This window comes from Candoia aspera, chromosome 3 (assembly GCF_035149785.1).
Source record: "Candoia aspera isolate rCanAsp1 chromosome 3, rCanAsp1.hap2, whole genome shotgun sequence".
NCBI classification, from domain to species: Eukaryota; Metazoa; Chordata; class Lepidosauria; order Squamata; family Boidae; genus Candoia; species Candoia aspera.
Window position 1 is genome coordinate 87,541,237 of NC_086155.1, and position 18,586 is coordinate 87,559,822.

General features: G+C 39.3%; 1 protein-coding gene across 1 annotated transcript in view; it reads left to right on the top strand.

The window, feature by feature from the left end:
- The window catches only part of ABCA4 (ATP binding cassette subfamily A member 4), a 111,884-nt gene that overhangs the window by 49,957 nt on the left and 43,341 nt on the right, over positions 1 to 18,586 (top strand). The window contains exons 14-18 of the mRNA XM_063298291.1: positions 2,368 to 2,590; positions 5,746 to 5,967; positions 7,706 to 7,910; positions 10,567 to 10,664; positions 14,877 to 15,096. Coding sequence (XP_063154361.1) covers positions 2,368 to 2,590; positions 5,746 to 5,967; positions 7,706 to 7,910; positions 10,567 to 10,664; positions 14,877 to 15,096 — 968 coding nt within the window. The remainder of the gene's footprint in view (positions 1 to 2,367; positions 2,591 to 5,745; positions 5,968 to 7,705; positions 7,911 to 10,566; positions 10,665 to 14,876; positions 15,097 to 18,586) is intronic.

Genomic DNA, 18,586 nt, shown 5'->3' on the forward strand with positions numbered 1-18,586 from the left:
TATGAAGTAAATTCTCATGCAAGAGCCTCATATATTTCAAAGTATATGATGGTAGTATACTTGGAGCCAAAGTTGTAACAATTCCGCAGAACTTGCCTTTTTGTTCTGCTGAAGATAGAGAGTCCCCACCCGCTCCATAGTTAGACCCAATGTAAAAAAGTTTTAATATAAAGATGAGGAAGAGGAGGGTTCCAGATGCCATTCTTAAAGGTTGACTTACTACCATAATGAACACAAATCTTCTGGCTGTTCCTCCTCTTCCCTTCCGGATTGGGATTACAGTTCCCAGAATTCCAGCCAGAATAAAAGGGCATCATGTTAGGGAAAGTTGCATGATCAAGTAAGACCTATTTTCACATGTGACATATTTCCCAACTATTTTTGAAGTTTTTTGAAGTTGTTTTTTTTTAATTTATACACTGGTTGACACTATGATGTGAAAGCCTGTTTTGTTATGATTTGTTAGGAATAGATGAGATCTAATTTGGTGTAGTGGTTAAGGCATCAGGCTAGAAACCGGGAGACCGTGAGTTCTAGTCCCGTCTTAAGCACAAAACCAGCTGGGTGACCTTGGGCCAGTTGCTTTCTCTTGGCCCTGGGAAGGAGGCAATGGCAAACCACTTCTGAAAACCTTGCCAAGAAAATTACAGGGACTTGTCCAGGCAGTCTCTGAGAATTGGACACAATTGAACAAACAGATGAAAAAAAATAGGAAAGATATGGACAGTTGCATGGTTTTTACTAGCCCTTTCCTCCCTTTATGAAACTTGGCTCCACATTTTTTTTAAAAAGGCATCTCTGAAGCAACCCTTGCCCCATTTCCAGGAATGTTTCTGGAAAGAAGGCCCACTGAGCTCAATGGGATTTACTCAGTGAAATCCAGATACAGCTGCAGAAACAGTCACAGAACAAATGTCATCAGACCACCATTTTGTGGTTTCAGTATTCTTAAAAATTCCAATCTGAAAGACATTGCTTTGACTTGCAAATAAATTCCTTCTCTGCCAGGAATTACATGACTTTGGTTTATTTTCAAGAATACCCCATTTCTTAGTGATCTGACTTAACAGCTAAGGTGTTCCTTTCGTTTCTGGTTAATGCTACCCTGCTATGATCTTATCTTTGACTCTGAATACAATGCTGCCCCACAGCTTCCTCCCCAGGATAGCCAAAACAAAGATAATCCAACAAACACATGTGATTTATTTATGTCTCTCTTCAATGGCTACCTCTCCATATGGTGAATTGATTATATCAGCATGGAGGCCTGGTGGCCATGCAGGAGGCAGAAAGTGACTCTGTGTCCTCTGAGAAAGGCACAGAACTCTGGTAGTAAGGCCTGGTTGGATCACAGAATCAGATTGTTAATGTGAGTAACGGAAAGTGTGTTTTTTAGGGGTTCCACAACAGTGACAAATTGTTTTGTTTTTGCAAAAGGCATTTCTTTTTCAACTGCACGGGTGGCTGCTTCAGCCTTCCTCAAAAATAAAGCCTCCCTCAAACTGAGCTGTTCTTTGTGACTACTGGGATGTGTCCATGTTGTTTCCTTTCGACAATACAAGTGACTTGCTATTTTTGTTTTGTTTTGTTTTTTGGGAGTTTTTTGCCTTTCCAGTCTAGCATATAGCCTGGGATGTTCTAGTGCAGGGTTTCTCAAACTTTGCAACTTTAAGATGTGTGGTTTGGGAATCTCACACATCTTAAAGTTGCCAAGTTTGGGAAACACTGTTCTAGTGGCTTTCCACCTGCCCAGATTGCTTTCCCCTACATCATCCTCTTTAAATGAGTTTAAAATTGGTTCCCCAAATGGCGAAAAAGAATATTTGCCTGAGCTCTTCAAATCCATTGTGCTTCTAAAATTTACATTTTAAATTTTTTCAAAACCTTTGCCACCTCTGCTAAGCCTGCAGCCTTAAGAAAGGCACAACTGACTCTTGAAAGTGTAGGAGAAATCTTTTAAAAGGAAAACGACTAGAAATGGATGCAAGTACATGTATCCAAACACACAGCCCACTATTCAGGAAGCTCTCATGTCATTTCCCCCACACTGGCTTGGAATTCTGGAAGTTGTAGTCCAACATATCTGGATGGAAACTACCTGAGGAAGGCTTTGATAATATTTCAGTGCTTTCTTAGATGTTCCTATCAGGTAATAGCAGTTGAATTCTCCCAGGAATTCAGGGGCACCTTATTTGGCCAGGACTCTCAGGAGTTTCCTTTTTATCCCTCTCCCAGCTGTTCTCAAACTACAAATCTGGGGTGTCTGGGAGAGAAGAAAGAACAGTGAAAGTACTTAAATCTTAAGATACTTCTCTGATATCTTTCAGAGCAGGGTTGTTTTTCTTTTATTTTTTCCTTGCCTGGCAGCTTCATGATTACTTTGACCCGCGCCTTTCCCATCTTAATGGTGCTGGCTTGGATCTACTCTGCTTCCATGACTGTTAAAAGCATCGTGTTCGAGAAAGAAATGAGGCTGAAGGAGGCCCTGAAGAACAGAGGGGTCATGAACGGGGTGATTTGGTTCACGTGGTTTTTGGACAGCTTTCTTATGATGACCGTGAGCACGTTTCTCCTGACAGCTCTCCTGACGGTAAGGGAGCGGGAAGGTCGGGGGCGCGGCTTTTGTTTTTGTAGTTTCGAGGTCCAGACGTGCTCTTTTACCTTGCGCGCTCGAGGTATTAGTGAGAAACAATAGGAGCTATACATAAAAAAGGAGGAAGCCTGCTAGAAGCCTGGCCTCTTTTCAGCACGTAGCAGCAGGCGCATTTCTTTAGAAGCCCCTTAAGGCAGCATCCGCATCATCACTTGGCAGGGACAGATACATTCACCGAAGGGTTTGCCTTTGTGACGCCTCCGGTTGGATTAGGGCTGACAGGTCACGTTCCTAACATCGCCTTCAGGTTGAGGAGGCCTTGAAAAGGAGGCGTCCCTCCGCCCTCCTTTTGAAAACCTGATGGTGAGGCGTGTTTCCCCTTCAAACTCATTTATCGCTACCCCTCTAGTTGCTTCGTTTGAATACATTATCACTTTGGGAGCTGAGAGGGACACAAAGGCTTATCATTTAAACGGCCTTTCAGCGTGGAGACTCTGGGTTGATATTTAAACTGTCCCATTCAAGACGGATTCATTACGCCCCAAGATATATTCATTTGTTTGTTTATTTATGGGGTTAATGGGAGTTGTGGTCTGTAGTCCAACACCTCTGGGGGTTATCAAATTGGGGACAGTTACCCTAAGTTCTTATATTGTTTTTCTGCTTCCTCATATCATTTATCGTAAGTACCCAAAGCTCTGCTTTGTGATTCGCCCAGTTTTAAGATAATGATAAAGGTGACCCTGAAGGCATGACTCTTTAATACTTGCTAAAGAACAAATATATTTAAACAGTGTTGTGGAAGAGGGCCAGCATTCAGTGAGAAAATCTTTGCTGTTTAATTTCTTTGTATTAGTACTTCAAGTGAGAGTATTGCCATTCTATCTGGCCTACATATGCTGGTTTTGGAGGTATTTTTGATGTCAGTGTAGTAAAGAGTGGTTTTTAGACACCCTGCTTTTCAGTAGCTTGTCATTTGAGGGAAGAAGGAGGAATAGTAATCAGAATCTATTCTGATTTTCAATATTGTATTTTAAGCCATTTACTTCCAGGTAGACAATTCCCATTTGAATTTGTAATTAAAACACCACTGTATTGCAGTGATTAAGACAAGAAGTAAAGCTGCATTGCAGATATGTGAGATTAAGAGGAAGCAGTAGCAAAACTAAGGACTGTATGACTGGTTTCATGCATCATTCTAAGCCAGCACAGTGGCTGAGTTTAATACCAGCTAATCCAAAACCCAGCAAGTCACATTCCTGTTTGTTTATGAGTGAATCAATAAAATCCAACAGTTGCAGAAAATAATAAAACATAACACAATATAAAATCCATAAATAACATCACTACCCCAAACAATTAGAGAGAGAAAAGGTTTAGATTTTACAAATATGTATTTATTTATATACCATCAACTCCTCCAAGGACTCCTGATGGCTTAGAGAAAGCTGAATATAAAATCTGTGAAGCATAAAACATAAGTACACCCAAACCTGGTGTCCAATAAGCAGCTTACTTCATTCCTCAAAACATAAAAACTGTGGAATAACTCAGTCTTAACTGCCATTCAGAAAACTGTTAGGAAGGGTGCTATTTGCATCTCCAGAGGTAAGCTGTTCCACAATACAGGAGCATATAAAACATGGTGGTGTAGCTTTCCCCTAGCTTCAGTGAGGATGAACAAACTAGGTGGTTCTTTTTTTATCTAAAGAAGGCTGTCTTGGAGATACCTGGACACCAAGTAAGAAAGGGTTTTATAGGTTAAAACCAGAACTTTTGTAGTCAGAAGCCAAATGAAAGCCAATGTAGCATTCACGTTGATTTTAAATGGCACAGATGACTGTTGTGCTCTGTACCAATTGGGTAGTCTTCAAAGGCAGCTCCATCTACAGCAGATTTCAATAGTTGATCGGAGAGGTGATGAAGGCTTAGGTAACCATTTCCAGGGCAACATGCTCCTTCACGGCAGAGGGCATCAAAGAGGCATTGACTGTCTTCCAAACCTGACTGCTCACACACACACTTTGTTTACTGAAGCAGCCAGGTGCAGCATGAGTCTAGCACACATGTGGCTACGTTCATTCTGCAGATCACTCAACCTATTTCCTCAGAGAGCAGAAGTCAAAATTAATTCAGATAATATTGAATGATATTACCTGAATAATCTCTTCCGACTCAGTCCCTGTGGGATCCAGGCCAGAGCATATTCAAATGATTTTATTCTCAAACTGCTACCCCACAAAACTCACTGTAACCCTTGAGAAGATATTTCTGCATCTTGCATTCCAAAGAGAGTGGTTCACCCTAAATAGGTCTGCTGGGGCATAGTCCACAGATGCAGTAAATTTGGAGAAGTACCCACACTTCGTCACCCTTATCATCGCAGTGTAGGTTCATGCATTAGCTCGAGGTCAGGAATGGATCCTTCCTACAGCAATGTGGACGGTACACAAGCAGAGTCCCTAACTTGTCCACATATCCCAACATCACAAACAGATATTTATTGCCCATCACCCAGCAGAACTCATGGTCACTGCTGGATTGTCCCAGACACCCATCGCTATCCTGTCTTCCCTACCCTAGGTTACATGTCCTTCTATGACAAATAATCAATATAGAGTAATTGTTGAAGACAGTTCATAATATTCCCTCTTTCAATATTTTTGGCTGGGTTTATAAAACATGCTAAGTCAAAATGTGGTTTTTGTCTTAGCAAGTGGTGGAAATCCAGCCAATGATGGTTTAATCAGTTTATTCCATACTGTGGTTAATCAAATTTTAGCTTAGCATATTATGTGAATGCCACTCTCTGGAAACAGGAAATTCAGGAAATCTATTTGGTTGCATGTATGATGTAGCAGGCTTTGAGATCCTGGGTTAGAATAGAGTTCAAGTCCAGTCTGAACCATGGTGGTTTTAGGATCAGTACCTGTCTCTCAGCCAACATGTCTTACAGAGTTGTGGAGAAATTGTAGAAGGGAGTATCATGTACACCATGTTGAGCTCCTGGAGGAAGCTGAACCAGTGAAGCCAAAATAATGTTAGTGGGTAGACATGAATAAACAGATACCATAAACTGAAGACCCCTGATCTCAGATGAGTCCTGAGTCAAGTCGATGCTTAAGGGAATTTTTCTTTTCTTTCCTATACAGTATGGCAAAGTGCTTCGGTACAGCAATCCCCAAGTTCTCTTTCTGTTCCTGTTAACCTTCGCAGCAGCCAGCATCATGCAATGCTTCTTGCTCAGCACCTTTTTCTCCAAAGCTAATGTGGCAGCCGCCTGCAGTGGAGTCATCTATTTTACCCTCTACCTGCCCCATATCCTCTGCTTTATCTGGCAGGACTGGCTGCCTCTTAAGATGAAGATCCTGGCAGTAAGGATTTTTTTTTCTTTTCTTTCTCTAAGGCTTGTTCCAAAGGTGTTTGATTTACATGTAGTCCTTGGGTGGGCTGGAATTTCCTTTGCTAAGCGATGCGGTCATAAAGCGCAATGTCACATGACTGCATCGCTTAATGATGTCAATTCTGGCAGTCCTGGTTGCTGTTATAACCCGAGGACCACAAAAGTCATTAAGTGAGAACCTCATGTGATCACAACTTCCATCTTCCTGCTGGCTTCCCCAATGTCGTTGCTTGTGGGAAGCTGGCAGGGAACTATGGAAATTGCAACCAGGTGACTGGCTTGCTGCAATATCATAATCGTGAGCTGGGTGCAGGGCCGCAACTGGGGGGGGCACCAAAATGAGCTCCGGGGGGGGTGCCAAAATGGGAGTGGAATTCATGTTTGCCCCGGGCGACACAGACCCTAGTTGCGGCCCTGGCCAGGTGCCAAGTGCCTAAATCACAGTCATGTAACCGCCGGGATGTTGTGATGGCCAAAACTCCGAGGACCAGTTGTAAGTACTATTCATTCAGTGCCATTGTAACTTTGGTCGCTGAACGAATGGTCGTAACTATATAGCTATGTCTAACTTCAACATTTTCTCCTATGCTCATATTACTCTGTTTTTCATCTTCATACATTACCAGTTCTTATCTTCTTTGTAACCTTTCTGCTACATTTTTATAAAATAATAATTTTATATGTAATTTTTTAAAAAAAGAATGTGTTATTACTACATACCCTGTTGTATTTGCTTGTGAAATATCTTCAAGACACAAGAAGGGATGTGTTCTTTGCCACTTTCTCTTTAGTAAATGAGTATAGAATTGTGGGCTAATTTGTGAAGCAGACAATTACACAAAGAGAAGGGATGTGAACAGAACTAGAGCAAGGTGTGCTGGATAACCAGAGCAATAATCCAAGTAATACTAGGAAATGGGTAAAATTTATTATTTCCTATCTCTGTCTCAGTAAGCCAACTGCATGTAGTTGTTAGCTTTGCCTTCTCTAGCTTGGTACCTTCTAGATGTTTTGGTTTCAGAATTCTTAGGCAGCATGCTGGTTCAGAAGTCAGAAGCCTAGCACATCTAGATGGCACCAATTGTGGTGACTGAGGTAGGGCATAGATTGGAACAACGATGACAACAAAATTTATTGAAGGAAAATATGGTCTCTGTCTCTCTCCCTTTTTACTAGCATGATTTGTAAATCAAATTTGGTATCATTAACTAGATCTGTATAACTTTCAGTCCTCACCTGGCTACAGATGTATTAATTCATATGGGCTGATGCACTGATGATGTTACCTAGTCAGGTAATGAAATGTCTGCAAGCAAAGAACCAAGCTCAGAGAGCACCAAGAACTCCACAGGGCTGAAAGGTTTTGAAATCAGCCCCTTTTTTGACTTTCTATGTGCTGCTGAACCTTGTAAAAACAGGTTTAGTGTACAGAATCACTAATATCCATGGCTTATTTGCAATAGAAATGAATTAAATTATAATTACATGTGTGGACACTGTAAATTAAATGTAGAAATTCTTCAAGAACAACAGAAAATAATTGAAGCTGAGACATGGGAAAATAAGGAAATCTCTCCATCATTGGTTTAAAATGAATTTTCATACTTTTCATTAACTTGTATACTATGCATTAATTGCTAAGATTCCACCTCCTGCAGTCAAGATAACTGGCTAGTAATAAACTCAGATCATTTGCCTCTTTCTTCCAGAGCTTCCTTTCACCTGTGGCTTTCGGGTTTGGTACAGAATACTTATCACGCTATGAAGAACAAGGACTTGGGTTACAGTGGAATAATATCCGAAGTAGCCCACTGGAAGGAGATAAATACAGTTTCTTGTTGTCTATGGAGATAATGGCTTTTGATGGTTTTGTTTATGGATTGCTTGCTTGGTACTTGGATAATGTCTTCCCAGGTATGGTCACCATGGCCACCAATGTGGTCTAATTGTTATATGGATATTGATGCTGCTCAAGGGTGAACTCCTGTCTCTGCTGCTTTAATATAAACAGAGGACAAACAGGGCTAAATATCTCATGTCTCATAATTTGTCTAATCAAATACTATGAAGGTGAATGCAAAGTTATGTGACAGATACCAGCTCATTCAAGAGGCTTCCCCTTGTTTTCTTTCCACCCCGCAGTCTCCCATTGCTCTCAGGAATGTTTCTAACACAGTTTGGTTATTTTCAGTATGGTTTCTCTATACCCGACGTAAGTATTCTCTTTGTTAGTTTTAAAAGGAGATGCTAAATATGTGGAATCATATAGATGTGGCAGTTCACATTTTCAGATGTGAACTTATTCAGACATTTCAGATTTAGTCAGAGCCTTAAATCCTAACTTCTGTTCATGGGAAAAGACTTTCCTGCATTTCATTTTAAACACAGCCTCTTTCCTCTTGTGAAAAACCGCTTCAGGTTGCTGAGGACCTTTGAGAACAATACAGGATATGGCACTGAGGATGCAACAGGAAGTGGTAATAGGAAAACAACTGGGATCCTCTCCTCCTCTCCCCCCCACCCCACGGGAGTGACATATTTGAATCCAAACTGTTATGCATTATGCAGTGTTTTGGGATAAAAGATCTGTGTAATACACTCACAGATAAGATACTCATTGAGAATGTTTTAAGTCTGATGGCAAATGCTAGGGTTAAATTTTGTGTTAGCAACAAACAATTCATCAAGATTTTTATACGGTTATATTCCAAAATGTCTTTGTCTCTGATATTATGGTAAAGCCTTATCCAATCTGGTGTCCTCTGTACGTATTGGATTATAATTTCCATTAACCATGGGCAGCATGGACAGCCCAGTAGGCTGGAGAAAGTTGTAATACAATGGTCTTCAAACCATTTGACAAAACACACGAGCTTAGAAGTGCAAGGCTGCCATTTGTAAATTGCAAAATTAGACAAAAGTTTAATCACCTGGTCTGCCAGAAGATGAAGAGTCTTTCAAAATAGATTCATTTGTGTGAAATGAATCTTGTTTCTCCTTTACAGTAGTTGCTGACAAATGCAGAAGCATCTCCTACATTTGGTGGGTTTGATTAGCGCTTACAATTTAAAGAATCTGTGTAAACCTCACAGTAGATTGTTAACGAAGTTCATTTGGCAAGCTACCTTCCTTGCCAATCCATCAACTACTCGAAAAGAGGAGCGTAATACTATGTAAGGGATTCCTTGGAACATTAGTCCAGGAATGTACCAGAGGAATAGAGACTGGTGAAAAAAGAGGGGCGGCTAGACAAAGCACCTATGGGAAGTAATCAGGTCCTTCTGAGGTGTGATGGTGGTACCGCTCCTGATAATTATTCTTTCTGTGTTGTGCAGAAGAGCATAAGAGTAGCTGCAGGGACCACTCCTATACTAGCTGATATGTATTTATTTTATTTACTTATTCAATTTATCTCCTGTCTTTCTAATCAAATGAATGCTTATAAATGTCTCTCTGAAGGATAGAAACTTGGATTTCCCCATAGTTAGAGAAACTTGTCTGGTCACATATTATATGTGTTGAAAAGCCAAAACAAAGACTCACAAAAGATCTTATCTATAGAATGAAAGCTCACACCTTACCATTCACTTTCAACTTAGGCAGTTTTCCAAGACCAGTGTTGGGCGGTTTCCGAATTACAAGCAAAAAGAAAGAAAAAGAAAAGAAGTGTTTAAAAAAACTGCAGTCTGTCACAGCTCAAGAAACACTTGTTTGTCTTTGTGGTAGAAATAGCAGTTGGCTTTCTTTTGCTTCAAAGGCAGTAAAGAGAAAATTCTTTGTAGAGATATTGATGAAGATCACCATTACCAGATACAAGCTTCAGTAGCTTAAAATGCTACCCTGAAAGAAGAGGTGACTCAAGTTTCAATGAACCCCTGAATTAAAATTTGAAGCTAGAAACATTTCTCTATCCCGATTCCCCACTTTTCCTGTCAGGCCCCCTAAACTCCAAATATCTTCCTCCCTTCTCTTAAGAAGAAAAATTGTTGGGACATATTAAAATCAATGAATCAGTTTATTATCCCATAAACCTCCATGTTGATTTTCTACAATTAATACAGCTACCCCATGGAAACTATTCCAATTAAAGCAGATCTCCCCAACCTGACTTCTAACAACTGTATTTTACTGATCCAGCCACCTGGTATTAGCAGTACCAGCTGAAGAGTTACAAATTCAGCACATCGAAAGGGCATCAGGAGGCGAAAACTAATGAAGTGAACTGGGAAGTCCTTATTTCATAGTTTGCCTTAGGTTGACACTTTCTGGAATTTATTTATTAGAGACTCCATAGCTTAATTTTTAATTAGAGTTTAAGTTCTAGAAACAAATCTTGAACCAAATTTAAATGCATTTATACTTTTCTCCTGATGGGAAAAAAAAGCACCCCTCACTGGTCTTGGGTTCTGTGGTGGATGGGAATGCTTTGTTCAAACTTGTAATGTGAGCACCGTTTGATGCTTATGACACATCAAATAATCATTTCACAGTAAGATTTGCCCTGCTGAGTTTTATTGGATGGCAAAATGCAAAGAAGCTTCTGCATCCTACCAACCTGTTTTTATTTCAGGAGACTATGGAATTCCTCGGTCTTGGAATTTCCCTTTGAAGCAATCTTATTGGCTTGGGTTAGGACACCCAAAGGCTGAGAAAACAACAACTGCCAATGGTGAGTTATGGTGGAAAACTGATGTTCAGAAATGTCTTGAGCCATTGATTCATTGAGAGGTGAATGCACTCTTGTCTTTGTTCCTGGAAGCCATCAAAAAGATTAGACACAGACATGTAGTGGGAACATTTGCAGGTGGCTTTGAACTCTTGAGTGGCTAGCTATTCTTAGAGTGTTGCTGGAGAATGAGTCAGACTTCTATCTCAAATCCTTCTAAATTCTGCTGAAATAAACTAGCAGTCTACAAATCATGCCTTTCCTTTTGATTTGTCTGGAAATAGTTGACAATTATGGACTATTATGACAACTGCTGAATTAGTGAATGTGACTTTGATCTTAACTAGACTGGTACCAGGCTAACCAGAAATAGAAATTTCAGCATCTTAGGCAGCTTCTGACATTTTCCCCACCTCAGAGATGAAGCATACTTTCCACTCATTCTCAACATAGGAGCTACACTAGCTCAACTGATAGGTTGGCTGTTTAAAGTTCATGTCTTGCCATTAAACTGAAAAGATAAGTCATGCCCATTTTGCGCCATCTGTCAATTTTTTAATCCATCATTTATCTATCATGTACTATCTCAAATTAGAGTAGATGCTGCCTGACTCCAAATTGATCCTGGACACCTCACAGCATAAAAACAATATAACAAATATGCAATAAAAAATAGAACGTAAAACATACATGGGAGATCTAGTGTCTCTTTCCATTTTTTTCAACAACTGTCATGGAATAGACATCTGTATAAGTTACCTGGCAAGACTTGATGATGATGATATGATACTAACAACAACAACAAGAATTAAGGAAGAAACTAAGGTCACTTGAAACAAAAACATCCGAAGACAATCCAGGGTGGAGATCCTAACGATACTAGATCCCTTCTGAGGGCTTTTTTAAAAGCCAAGTTTTAATGGCTTTCCTAATATGCAACAAGGTGGGGTAGTTAGCTATTCCAAAGAGTAGGGCTGCAACAAAGGGCTGTGCTGAAAGTATCTTCAAAGGTTAGGTGTTTCCTACATGGAGCTGCATAGAAACAATTTGTAAATAATCAGACTCTCTTGGATTTCTTGGAGGTAGAAGTTAACATGCCTTTTCATTGCAGAAACATGCAAACAGATATGGGACATTCTGCCATAATTTTCACATTTGTTCCTATACAGAAATGGTCTTTGGATAGGATATCATACTATTTTAAAAAGCCATAATAATTTATTTATTTAAATTTTATCCCGTCTTTATTATTTTTATAAATAACTCAAGGTGGTGAACATACCTAATACTCCTTCTTCCTCCTATTTTCCCCACAACAACAACCCTGAGAGGTGAGTTGGGCTAAGAGAGAGGGACTGGCCCAAGGTCACCCAGCCGGCTTTCATGCCTAAGGCGGGACTAGAACTCTCAGCCCTGGTTTCTAGCCCAGCACCTTAACAACTAGACCAAACTGGCTCATAATCATGTTGCTTCATTTAAAAAGAAATAAAAATCCACAAGTGAGTAATATTATTAAGATCAAATAATTATTTTGTGCCATTTTAGTTGATAATATCTCCATGCAATGTGTCTAACATTTTTGCAGCCGCTAATACTCAGTACAGTGGAATGGAGGAATTAGCATGTGACTGGTGTATCTCACGGTTTGTCTATTTATCTGTTTAAAGTACTTCATAATCCTCTTAGCTGCCCCCACTAAAAGCTTATAGAGTGGCTTACCTATATAGCTAGTGAAACAGTCCCTCCTTCAGGTTTATAATCTAAAAGACCTAACACACAAGGGAAAAGGGATGGGCAGGAAAAAGGAAAAAAATTCAAGTTGAAAGCCTGATAAAACTCAGGGCTACTACATCTGAACTGTAGCAGCAGTTTGGGGTTTTCTGTGTCTCTTTGCTTCCATTTAGTAGGCATCCAGATTTTTGCAGCCCAGTTATACCAACCCTGTTAAAGTTGCCACTCTTGTCTTGAGCAGATGGGTTGACAACAGATCAGGTAGATTGATGGGATGGCTGTTAACTAAGTGACAGTGATACAATCCAGCTATCTGTCCATCGTTTTAAATAATTGCAGTACTTTTGCAGTCCACTGATATGTTCAAATAGATGTAACCTCATTTACATCCCATGTACAAAACTCTTTCCCTGTTCTCAGTTAAAGAGGCAAAACTTAATAAATATATTTTCATTAAGAAAAACATGCAGTCAGCAAGCCATATTGATTGAGAGTTCTAGTCCCGCCTGAGGCATGAAAGCCAGCTGGGTGACCTTGGGCCAGTCACACACACTCAGCCCAACTCACTTCATAGGATTGTTGTGGGGAAAATAGGGGGAGGAAGGAGTATTAGGTATGTTCCCCAACTTGAGTTGTTTATAAAAATAAGAAAGGCGGGATAGAAAATAAAATAAAAATAAGCTGAGAGCATTTTGGGAGTTGCTGTATCACGGAATAGGTAAGACAATATCTGTTCTTCACATGGCCGTTCTACTCACTGCTCTTACACTGTACTTCAGCAGCCCCTCCAGGCTATTTGCATCTGATTCTCAGCAGATGAAAGATACTTCTGGACCAGCAGAGAGCTAATCCTCTCTGCAAACACTAAAACCTCTCTCCTCAGCACCTTCCCAGACTTTATACATGTTAGGGTCAGACAGAAAGAGGCAGCAACATTTTTCTTTTCAAAAGGATTTTCATTTTGCTGCATTCTCACCTGAGGGTTGTTTTCCTACTGGACATATTGTGCAAGGAAGTCAAAAGCAGAGGATATGTCTGTACATCTCAACCCTGCAAAGTTTTTGTAACTTTTTAAACTGGTATAATTATGATACTTCCATTTGGAATTGTTTTAGCATCCCAAATGGCTAGCTTTGCTTTTTGTGTATCTATTAAATAAGTACTGCTAGCCTACAAATTACTGAAGATGATTTAGCAAAACTTTTTAAGACATTAATGAGTGTAATATCCTTTTTTGCATTAGCTAATTACTTAGAAGTTCTATTTTTTGAGTCTCAAAGAATCTTCATGATTGGCACTAAAAGATTAACTAAAAACATAGTTTAAAAACTCTGCCCTTGAAAAGTGGTGGAAACCTCAGCTAGAACAAATGTGGTGTCCAGGTTGTTGGATGGTGTGCTGTTTATATACCAATTACTGCTGATTCGCAACTTATTTCCCAGCCCCGTTTCCTAGCATTAAATAAACTGGAGCAAGAATATCTGAAAGGCCTCTTCCTATATTAATCTGTCTCTAGTCTACTTAATTCCACAGAAGCTAGTCTGGCATGTACGTAAGACCAAATCTTTTCTGTACTGGTAGGAAACTTAAAAAGCTTGGCACTACCCCTGCTAAAATATAATACATTGTCTAATTCCAAAAAGAAAATAGATAAAAGAAAATACAGTAATACAATACATATTCAGTAATACAATACAATACAATACATATAATACAAGGAGTCAGTAATCAGATGTATGAATCTCCCTTACAGGATACCCCAATTTGTTCAAGGTATTGGGTTCTTATGACCGCTGCCTTAGTTATAAACTTAGCAGTTCTGCATACAATATGCACATTAGAACCCAGAAGGAAGTAAGACTGTCTGTGGTTTGGATCCCAGTGTACTGTTCTTTCTAATAGGGATGATAGATATTTAAGCCTAATGGGTACATATAATTGGCAACTCTGGTTTCTCTTCAGATCGTATAAATCTTTTGCCTTTTGGTTTGTTTTAAGTAAGGAGAGGCAACTTTTTTGTGGTGGGAGGCTGCACTTAACAAGGGCATAGAGGACAAGCAGTGATGCAGAGTAGATGGGGCTAACTTCTTCCTGCTTTGGAGGAAGTATTTGAGGAAGCTTTTTAATTTTTAACAGCCTGTTAAGCTTATTGTAGGACTTGCACTACAGTTTTAACATGTGTCCTACCTCCAAAAGGTGATAAATTGTGCCACCAGTTTTCAGTAATAGAGTTTAGAGGATATGCCAAAGGCCCTAAAGAAGGGACTCAAGGCTGCAAGGTTCCAATCCCTGGTTTTAATGCATGTTTCATGCATGCCTTAATTTTGTTGTGATTTTGTTGTTGTTGTTTTAACAATATCAGTTTAAAGCCTATAATTTAAATACCTTTGAATATAAAAATCTGTGGTTCTTTTGTGATTATCATTGTTGTCCTAGTGCTTAGTTATGGTTACCTTTAAATAACTTGATTCTTAATTAATCTGGAAAAAGGTCCAGCGAAGGAAGGTGTTATTGACATAAAGGCTGAAGATGAAGAGGTGAGAAAAGGCATGGCTGCCGAGCCTGTCATGGGAGAGAACACGACCAACGGCCTGGGGCAGAAGGATGGTAAAGAAAAGAAATGTAAACACAAAGGAAAAAAAGAGTGCAAGAATCAGGGGAAGCCTGGGACAACAGAGGCAAAAGACAAAGATCACATTCCTAGTAAGAAGAGAGAAAAGTGGAATAATCATCACAACTCAGCTTGTATTATGCAAACTTTAATGTACTTCCTTGTTGCTGGTCCCTTTGCTGTTCTGCACCATTGTGTGACTAACTACAGGCAGTGATGGAAAAGCAGAGGCTTTTTTTAAATACTGTAGTATTGTGGAAGGGTCGAATCAAGGACCAAAAAGATTATTACTCAGTAGTTCATATTCGCTTCCAAGCCAAATTTAAGAAACAATTTCATGAGGACAAACATATCTCTAGGCCATTTTGTTTGTTGAGAGGATCATGGAATATAACTTTCCTGGTCTTGACTATAGCTGGCAGGGGACTGGGGGAAGTGTTTTATATTTAAATGATAAAAGTAAGTAGTATAAGTACATGACGGGAAAAGGGCCACCTTTCTGAGAATGACAATAGCTGGTTTCAAAATATAGTTTAGTAAGAAAAGTCTACAGGTTGTGGAACTGTGCCATTTCTCCCATTTTGTGGGTATGTCAGCCAGTTTGGTCTAGAGGTTAAGGCTCCGGGCTAGAAACCAGGAGACTGTGAGTTCTAGTCCCACCTTAGGTATGAAAGCCAGCTGGGCAACCTTGGGCCAGTCACTCTGTCTCAGCCCAACTCACCTCACAGGGTGGTCGTTGTGGGGAAAATAGGAGGAGGAAGGAGTATTAGGTACGTTCCCCGTCTTGAGTTATTTATAAAAATAATAAAGGCAGGATTGAAAAATAATAATAAAAATAATTCATAGTGGTGTTTTAGCATTAAGCGATATTCAACAATGTTCTGTTACAGCTTACCTGTTACTAGTAGCTGTTGTATTATTTTTATTATTTATTGACTAGATCAATGTTTCTCAACCTTGGCAGCTTTAAGATGTGTGGACTTCAACTCCCAAAATTCTGGGAGTTGAAGTCCATGTGTCTTCAAATTGCCAAGCTGAGAAACACTAGATTAGATATATGTAATTATGCCTAACAGTATATACTGCTGAATAAATAATAATAATAATAATAATAATAATAATAATAATTACAATGTTTGTATTTGTACTTTAAATTGAAATTATACTTATAGGTGTTAACGGTTGGGTGCCCTTACTTATGGTTCAGGGGATTCTCTTTTGGCTGGGTTGAAGTTTCTACATTTGGTGACAAGGTGGTCAATCCAACACTTGACAAGCAAAGAATTTCCTTGAAAGTCTTGAAATAAACCAGAGTCATTTTGGCTCATCATGATTTCAGTTGTGATGATGGATGAATGAAAGCAGACAGTCCTTCAGAAAGATCTGCCCTGTCAAAAAGCAAAGATCATTTAACCCAATCTCCTCCTAGCACCTTCTTATCAACTCCCAATGTCTTGCAAGCTCTGAAAATGCTACAGAAGTGGGCCTGCCTCTCACTTGGTATAAATATCTCATAGTCTCCTTTCTCACTGCTGAGCTGTAAACAGCTTATGCGAAAAAGGAATTTCTGAAGAACATTCAGTGAGATGTGAAAAATATTGTCATTTAAGTTTCTTTGCCTAGACTTGCTTATTTGCTTATTTTCTGATATTGAGAGTGAGGAAAGCAGAATCCTAGAGAACTATTTATATTTATAGCATTAAACTACATAGGATCTTATGTAGGTATACTATTGAGATACTTAAGTGATTGATACAGATGACTGATAGAAAGTTAATTATCCATGTTGCATTGCTCCATGCAATTTTGCTGAAATTTAAGCACAGCACTTACTAGTGCAAACTGCACAACTTAAAGAATGACTGGCAGAGTGAAGTTTTGTGCTAAGCCAATACTTCTTTTAATTATGGTTGTTGAATTAGTCATGGTGATTAATGTAATCACTATAATGTAAGCCAAAACCAAACTAACAACCTAAAAGCTCAGACACTGAATTATTTATATTAGAAATCTCTGTGCAATTTGCCTCAATCTTTTTGATATAAGTATTAAATAGGTACTATGAAATTGTTTTAATACTGCCACATTAGTTACTAATACTAGATAATCCATCAGCCTTTTGCACAGAGCGGTAATCGTATGTCTGTTGGAAGAAACAGGCTAGTGGCTTGCATAGCATAGGCCTCATTTGAAAGCACCTGGCTTGTCCTCCTCATTCTGCAGTCCTAATTGCTAATTCATCCCATAGTTCCTGCTCACAACAAACGTAAATGCTAGATTTGAAGCCAGATTGAAATTCCTACTTTTTGTTCAAACTTTGCAACAAGAAGGTGCTCACACTCTTCTCTGTCATGTGGAAGTTTCTTATGCTCAGCATCTAATGTCTTTCATTCTTCGAAAAATAGATAATCCATCAGTTGTGCTGTTCCTTCACTTTTAATTGCATTGTTGTGAAACAATATATGTTATTCTGCACTATCCCCCAAACCATCTTCCCCCTTAGACCTTAACTTCAAATAGCTTTTTACGTTATAAAAGTGGAAGAGTCAATGAAACCTCCAGCCAAGGGCTCAGCAGTAGAGTGAGGCACCCCTAGACCCTTTTGATGCTGAACAAATTAGTACACAACCTTAATAGAAATTTGCTACAAATCTTGAGGTAATTTGGAAAATCATAAGTCAACAAGTTCCAATTTACATCTTCAGAAATACCCAAGGAGATTATTTACTTTAAAGTCTGTTTCTTTGGCTCTGAATAAAATAAAATACTTCCCAGGGTGACATTTAAAAGAACGCTGTTATGAGCTCAGCATTTGGACAGCCAGGATGAAGTGGGACAAAAGGAGAACTCTAGCCTTGGTCCACCCTGCTGTACAACAATGGTTTTCTCGCAGTAAGACAAAAAGGAAAGTGTTATTTTAAACTATGGTGCTTTTGTGCAGTTCCTTTTATGGAAAGAAGAAAATCCATCTGGAGAGATGTCTTGTTTTCATGCCAGGTTCCTATATTGTTACAGATCAGCCCCTGTGTTCTTCAAAGACTGATGCAGCACAGCGTCCATGTTAAATTGCTCTATGCAAAGTTATATGGCCAATTATTCATTTGCAATTGCTTACTACTGCCCAGACTGGACATGTTTCTTTCTGCCTTACTTCATAGCTTTATTTATTTGTTGGCCTTCATGACATGGAGGAAAAAGCCCAATGCCTATTCTCTCCCTACAACTTAGCAACAGTATTTGCAATTTCTCTAATTGTGCCCACAAATCTGCTGTCTAGGGCCGCTTTGTTTTACCTGTGATAGAGGCAACCTTGCTTTCTGTATATTAGCTGTGTGAACTTATTTGCACCGGCAAAAAGAGGAGAATTTCACCAAATGAAATTATTCTATAATTTCCTGGGTCAGAGCTGAAGATTGGCAATTATGCAGCATGGGCTCTTTTTTTATTCTGTGTTGAAACTTAGCCACCATTTTTGATTCCGTTCCCACTTTTGAAGGTTTCTCTAAAAGTACCTTCTAGCAATATCACAGAATTTGAGATGCCCACCAAGCAGAGTAAATTAAACTAGGCTCACCGTTCTAT